The following is a 7631-nucleotide window of genomic DNA, read 5'->3' as shown; positions in this document are numbered from 1 at the left end:
TTATTAAACAAAATGGCTAGGAAAAAAATCCCAGTTTGCAAAATAAAAGAAAAAATTAAAAAGTGCTGAATCTTATTGATATCGGACTGTAAAATTATTTTAGTTTGCTTTGATAGATATTGATTAAATGTCAGATTTTCAAATCCACTGACAAWATAAATCAATGCTGATTTATATTGTCACCTGAAACATTTGTTATGCAGTGTATTAAAGCAGTGTTTGAGAAATGTTTGCATCACATTCGATGTTGACAACTTGATTATTGCTTTGATGACTAAAATTAGGAATATGGCTTCAAATATAGTAATACCTAAAATGATTTTGGATTGGTATCTGAYGCAATTCACAATGGCCAAACTGGATTTTATTTCAAAGTAAAGATTCTGGAGATGTTTCAGATGTTTGAATAAAATAATGTGTGACAAAAAAAGAAAGCTAAAAAAAGTTTCTAGTTTCTTTGCTGATGTTCTGTGTTGTTTAGCAAAAATACCAAAAACATAATGCATTTCTTACAATCCACTAAAGCCATAAGCAGACATTTTCTTGGAGTTTTATCTTTGCTGTGAGGTTTCTAGRCAGCCAGATGAGATGCCAGGAAGTCAGAGCTTTAAGCCAAGAAACAGTCCATCATCCCWCCCTCTCTAAGGCCTCTCTGAAAGAGAAAACATGTTCAATAATTTATCAAGAGAACTACAGAAAAGTCTRGTCACCTTAATAGCTCTTTTTTGTTTTTCACTATGAGAGTATGAAGTCATTTTAGGAACACTTCTTTAGCATTGTGTCCTCACATCTATGGTAACACAAGTGTAGGTGGAATGGTGAGTATATGTTAGTCTTGTTTTCTGAAGCCGTCTCTGTTACCTGTGAGGAAACAGGCCCTCCTATTGGGTCCCATCACATTTCAGTCATTGCATTCAGAAATTAGACTAATCCCACATCCCAATCCCCACCCCTTATTATCTCCAACCACCCTCCCACCCATCTATTAATTATTTTCACCTGAATTACATTCATTCCATCTTTTTCCTTTTAATCCACCTCCAATTAAATCATTTCCCCTCCTCCTCATCCTCCCTTTTCCACCTCACAAATCAAACACTCCTCGTGGTGCTTCTCTTCCCTTTGTGAATCCCCCCCCCAAAAAAATCTTTTCATTCCATCCCCCTCCAACCTCCTTCACTTTGATCAAATCTCCATTCCTCCCTACTTTGACATCCTTCCTCCTTGACTGTCCCACCAACCCCTCCCCCCTCTCCATCCTCCCCTCCATGTTTTCCCGTCGTTGCGGTGATGAAGCTGACAAGCAGCAGGGAGGCTCCACCGGCGTGGTGATAGCCGTGGTGGTGTGTGTTCTGCTGCTCCTGATGCTGGTGGCCCTCATCTATTTTCTGAGTAAGAAAACCAAGCTACCCTGCAGCAAGAAGGACCAGAAGGAAGTGTRAGTAAAAGGGAAGGAGGAGTTAAATGAACAAAATGACAAAAGCACTTATCTGATGTGTTTTTCTTTTCCAGACACAAAGGAGAGGTGAACAATGAAATYGTGGTGGAGATGAAGACAGAAAAGCCCAATGAGCAGGACGGACTTCTTAAGAACCCATCCAAAGACCAGGTTAGAACTAGAAGAGGTCAAGGGTCATTGTTCCAAATATATTTTAATGTTGAAATAGCCTGGTAAAAACTCGACCCTTGTTAYTCAGTTTGGCCATGATGTAAGTGCGCCAGCTTAATCGTGAAGWAAGCTAAGCTAAGAAGCTAATTGCAAACCGCCATAAACAATCATCTTCTACTGGAAAGACAAAAGTACCAAGCCCAAAAGGATGGCTGTAAATGAGTGCTGAAGGCTTTGTGAGACAAATTGATTTTAATTGGAAAGCCCAGATGGAGCAGTGAAGGGAAGCGAGAATTAAGTGGAACTGTGCAGGAAGGCCAGGACCGGGCTAATGGTGAGCTGAAGTTCATCTGGTAATCAATAAGGGTAAATTTCCTAATTTAAAGAGTCTAAAACTGGATTTGTGCATTCTGCGTTTAGAAATTCTTGTCCAAGTCCAGAAAAACTCAGTCTGACCGTTGGTCTGCAGTTGTAGTTTAAAGACAGCAGGTTAAAGAATTTGGTCTCCTCAGCTGAAATGAGTTTTTTTTTTTCATCTGACAGATGGAAGGAACAGAAATATGAAACACTTCACCATTAATTTTACTGTAATGACATCTGCTGTATTTAAGTTGGGTTTAAAAATAAGTTTCAATGTGGTTCTCGTTTTGTGTGAATCACTGACAGGAAGCTGAATGACATTTCAGGAAATTTAAGGAGATTGTCCACACTTCTTACTTTGCTTTTAAAGTAAAAGTCGTCCTCTCCAAATTCTATAAAGTGCAACTTTGCTGGTAATCATAAACTGTCCTCCGAAGGCAACAGCATGTTGCATGTTTAAAATGAGAATTTGTTAAATGTTTTGACTTTTTTTTCTTGTCTTTGATGGCGACACCATGATTCAGTAGAGTTGCCTTGGGGAAATGAATCATTGAATCATTTAGCAGCTGCTTTTTGTCCAAAGCAACTCAGAAGTGAGAAACAGAACTCATGCTTCAGGGCAGTAAAACAAACATTGCACCGCAGTGGAGCAGTACCTTGTAGTGTAAATGATGAAAATGCATATCAGCTGCTGGACTGCTCTCTACTGCTTCACTCCATTGAGGTTTATTCAGTGGTCAGTTGTTGTAACTGCAAGAGAATTTTCTCTGAATTCAAGATGGCTGACAGACAGCCACACCTGTTGATTCCTACAGCTTTATCCACTCAGTCCTTCTATTCCAGAAAAAAAAAACAGTTAAAAATATGATGATAAACAGAAACATCTAAGGTGCCATATTCTTTTATTTTGCAATTAATTATGTGTCTACAGAAATGGGCAGATGGTGCATACTTTATGTTCCAGTTCACCAAATATTGTTAGCAAGAGACAAATCTGGACCTTAAGAGGACCAGTACCTAAAGAACCACACTGCTGTAAAATGCATGATTGTGTTTTGTGGTTTAAACAAGGTTTCTTGTGAGATTCCCACACTTTACTGAGCAAAGTCATCCAAAAATGAAGTAAATGTGAATGTTAATGGTACCTCAGTTTGCTTTCAACTTTGTGTGAACCATAAATAAAAAAAAGAAAAGGTTTCATTTTTAAAGAAAAAACTGAGAAGTGACACAGTTGTCTTACTGGTTTATTGTAGGTCATTTTTATTCCTTGAAATAAAAGCTTCATCTTACTGTAATAACGTTTGTGTGTCCTTGTGTCTTTTCTCAGTGATGAAACCGGATGATGAAAATAACTCAGAGGGATGAAGGGAAGAGGATGACAGTTATGAAGACAAGAGGGCTTTTTTATTTTTACACAAGACTGAAGGGGGCAATAAGTGGTGGTGTTGGGGAGTGGGTTTCTATCGGTGACTTTTAAAATACACTTTGCTTTGTTACACTTGTTTTGGAAACTGGATTTGACAAACTGGGTGTGTTGTTTTTTATTATTATTTTTTATTAAATAATGCTTTTGCAGAACTTCATCCAGCTTGTGTTAGCACAGGTTTAAAATGTAAAATGCAGCATCACTGGATAAAATAATCAATTTTCTTTCTTTTTTTTATCAGTCACATATTTGGTAGACTCCTTTGCAGAATGGATCCATAAATATCCACAAAAAACTAACACTGTCTGGATTTGTATCCAATGCAAAAATAACCACTGATTTTTTTCTTTAGTTTTTGAGAGTTTCTGTTTTGGAGTCTACTCAAATTTCTTTTACTGCTGGTGATTTTTGGGAAACCAATATTTCAGGCTATATTTATTTCACCTCAAAAGTAAAAAAAATTGCTTACTAAATGTAATCACACACGCTCACTGTTTGGCTGTAAATTTTTTGCTCTACAATCTCTATCGCTGTTCATTTTTTTGTGTTTTTAATTTCCATGATTAGTTTGCAGCGAAATCAAAGCAGGTATTTCAAATCAGCTTTTCTGTCTTTAGAATCACTTGCTTTTATAAAATTCAGTTCAAAAGCCACCAAATTAGAAAACGTTTAAGTTGTACAAATTTGTTTATGCCATTTCTACTACAAATGTATTCTATGTTTTTGCTCTTCTGTTTTATATGTAAATTCAGTGACTGTTTTTTTTTTTTTTTTTTGTGAAGCTAGAGGAGCTCTGTGATTGTGTGTATAAAGCTGCTGGCTTTCGTTTCTTACAGCTTTATAGTTTCCATTCTGGGCWGAAACCTGGGATAAGACTGAAAAGTAACAAAAGCAGGTTCAAATCACCAGTTTTTGCTCTACAAAAAAGATATTTGGGGAGAGTTTCGACACACACTCTTCTTTGTTGGTGTTTTCCAACAAAATGTGACTTTCGAGGTCTGTAAGGTTGTGGTGACAGATTCACCAGTTAGAAATAAATACAAGCAGAGGTTCACTCTAGGAAACAGGAAATGAAAAGTGGGAGATGCTGCAGGAGTATGTAAGGTACATTTGTACTTTTTTCCTTCTCCTCAAATGAAATATTTTGATTGTCTTTCTCTGTGGTTAGGCATGTAATTCATGTTTTTTTTCTTTCTTTTTTTTTTTTACATTTTCTTTCCTGCACTGTCAGCAGGGTAAAAACAGGTTTGCAGGTCGTCGTATTTTGTTGAACACTGGAACCAATGACCTTAATGTCTTTATTTAAAAAAGTCACCTCGATCCACTTTCTGCAGCTGCAAGACTTGTATGTTTTGAACGTTTGTCTGCTGAACTTGCTGTAAACATTGCTGATTGTTAGCAGACCAGTGACAGGTGAAGATCAGTGATTAAACTTTGAAAACTTTTCTTATTTTTCTGTGTTTGCATTAGAATGCTGTGGTGTCAAAACAGGCTTTTCTAAAGGGGATTCACAATTTTAGAGCTACTGAGTTTTATTTTTCCACGCTCCACAATCTCCATTCACTAAGAAAATACATTTTTTATATTCAGTTAGATTTTTTATAAGACATTCAGTGCTTTACATTTTTATTGTATGCTGTATATTTTTGCGCTACACTGTTTGTGATCTATGTGGTGTGTTGATGTATCTTTTTTTCCTTCTTCCAACTGTGTAGACTTTATAATGAAAAACCTCAAGAAAGTCTATTCTCACCCCATTGCTTTGTGTTTTTATTTCTCTTTCTATCGGTCAGCTTTTCAAAGCTCTTGTCTTGGAATTGGATTGATTCCAGTTGGTGTTTTCTCATTATAACAACAAAAACTACAAAAAAAGTGTTAAAATTCACTAAATGTGAGCTGAAACCCACATCCCTGTCATCTCTAAAGTGTCCTCTCATGCCAGAAATCTAATTGCTTTTGATGCAAATCATCTGAGTGAGTTTTCTTTCTTTTACTAGATGATATCTAAATTGATTTCCATCATGCACCAAATTTTAATATCCTTGATTTAACAACATTATGCAAATTTCACCCACTTTGACTCATCTTGTGATTTGTTCTGGCAGAATGACTAAATGGAAACGAAGCCCACATTTCTGCATCAGAGATGTATTTATGGATTTTCTCACAGCTGATTTTATGATGCGGGGTTCTGTCATCTTGCTGTTATTTTGGAAAATTAGTTCCATCAATCATCAGCAAATTGCTCTGTTGCTTTGTGCACAGATCAGTAAGAGTTTGCAGGATGATTCTTGATGATCACATCTTTCTGTCAGAACCGGAGGGTAATTATCAGGCAAGATGAACGAAATCCCTTCAGTTTCTGAACTGGTGCATCATTCTCCTGCTGCAACATTACGTAACAGCATGATCTAACCTTGCACCATAGCTTGGAAGGTTACACCAACACCATATGCAGCCTCCTTTGGTTACAGGCGGCACGTCTCCTTCGCTGCTGGTTTTCCATTAGCAAATGAAAAGTCTCCCTTTGAAATGGCCCGGTCAAATCGATCTGTGCTGCGAATATAAAGCAGTGAAGATGGAAGTGAGTTGCGTTAAAGTGGGTGGCTACAAGGCGTGTACTGAAAAGTGACTGTGTCATGTCCTGCTGATGTAACATTGGTGAGGTTAAATGCTGCAGCTTTAGGGGTTTCTCTCTGTAATATTGGAAAAGGAGATTATTTTGAATCTCTTGAAACTTTTTATTTGGTTTACATTTTCAAAGTCCCCAGTTTATTTGAATTTAAATAGACATAAGAAAACAACACATTTTTCAAATATTTAAATGGAAATAGAATCAAATAAAATTTAACAATGTAAATGCAAGAGAATTTAAAAGAGACATATTATGCTTTATAAAGTGGAACTGCAATGCTTTGGTCTGAATTCCTCATTGCAGCTCCAAGCCCCTTTTTCACCCCATTTCTGAGGTGTGTCTCAGGTCAACTCATTTTGATGCTGTTCCTTTAAATGCAAATGAGCCGCTTCACATCCTGCCCCCTCCAGCTTCCAGAGCAGTCCATTCTAGTTTGATAGAGGGGTTGGCAGCACAGAAATGTTTTCTTTACAAATTACCTAAAAGATGTCATCCAGCCTTACATGTTGAAGCCAGAGTTTGACCCAGAGCCAGAGGAGAATGAAAACCACCTAATTATAGTTGGTAAGTTCAAACCATATTTGGCAATTTCATCGGAAATACTGTCACATAATAGTTTAGAAAACATCATAGAAAATAGAGAAAACTAAATGAGCTGAAAAATATGACTTAAACATTATGTAAATATATCGTAGCATTAACAGGAGAAACCAAATTTAAAATTTTCTGTCGTTAGAGACACTTAAGTACACAACAAAATGCAATTAATGGATAAAAATTGGATTTTGCATGACATGTCTCCTTTATTATCCTTATTGGGATATATATACAGTATATGTAATTGTTTTAAGACTGCAGAAATCTAGTTTGGTCTGAGCGTCTTTCAACTGTTAGCTCATCTGTCTGGTCAGGATCAAACTGAGACCTGAGACACACCTCAGAAATGGGGTGAAAAGGGGGCTTGGAGATGCAATATGGAGGAATTCAGACCAAACTTTCACCAAACTGCTGTCCTTCAATTCAATTCAATTCAATTCAATTCAAAAATACTTTATTGATCCCAGAGGGAAATTAGGTAAAAGGAGCTATCTACAACAGGTAAGATATGTTCATAACTTTTTTCCCACAAAACCACACTTTAAAAGATCAAAACAGTTTCTCTAAGGGTTGGTAATATGATTGAATGATTGTTTTAAAAGTTACCATAACCCAGGCTTCATTTGTTTGATAAAATATATGAATGTTTGTGTGTTTCTCTCTATGAGTGAGAGATCTCCTTATGCTTTGTTTAACAAAGACTGAAAGGTTCAGCGCATTTCAGTTTGACTAACAATGAAAAGGATTACTGTCATTCTTCTTAAAAGTTCTTTCCTCTTTCTCTCCTCCTCATCCTCTTCTCTCCCCACTGCGAGTCTTCCTGCTCCCTGCACTGGGTTTAGTTACAGTTGCTTTAAACTGATTTAACCACTTTGTGTCAACCTACTGAAGAATGACAGTCTCTGTTTGTCCCTTCTTCCTCCTGCATCTGATGGTCACTCAGTAGCTCTTGGCTCAGCCTCAGCTCAGTATACACACACACACACACACACACACACACACAC

At 36.9% G+C, this 7631-nt stretch overlaps 1 protein-coding gene across 1 annotated transcript in view; it reads left to right on the top strand.

Annotated features, from left to right (window-relative positions):
- bcam (basal cell adhesion molecule (Lutheran blood group)) overlaps positions 1-5152 on the top strand; it is a gene marked incomplete in the record, with an annotated part of 60778 nt that extends 55626 nt beyond the window's left edge. Inside the window, 3 exon segments of the mRNA XM_014017293.1 lie at positions 1297-1438; positions 1513-1609; positions 3297-5152. Coding sequence (XP_013872747.1) covers positions 1297-1438; positions 1513-1609; positions 3297-3299 — 242 coding nt within the window.
- Positions 5153-7631: the final 2479 nt, after the last annotated feature.

This window comes from Austrofundulus limnaeus, unplaced genomic scaffold (assembly GCF_001266775.1).
Source record: "Austrofundulus limnaeus strain Quisiro unplaced genomic scaffold, Austrofundulus_limnaeus-1.0 Scaffold165, whole genome shotgun sequence".
NCBI lineage: Eukaryota > Metazoa > Chordata > Actinopteri > Cyprinodontiformes > Rivulidae > Austrofundulus > Austrofundulus limnaeus.
The sequence above is the reverse complement of the archived record's forward strand: the minus strand, read 5'-3'. Positions and strand labels throughout refer to the sequence as shown.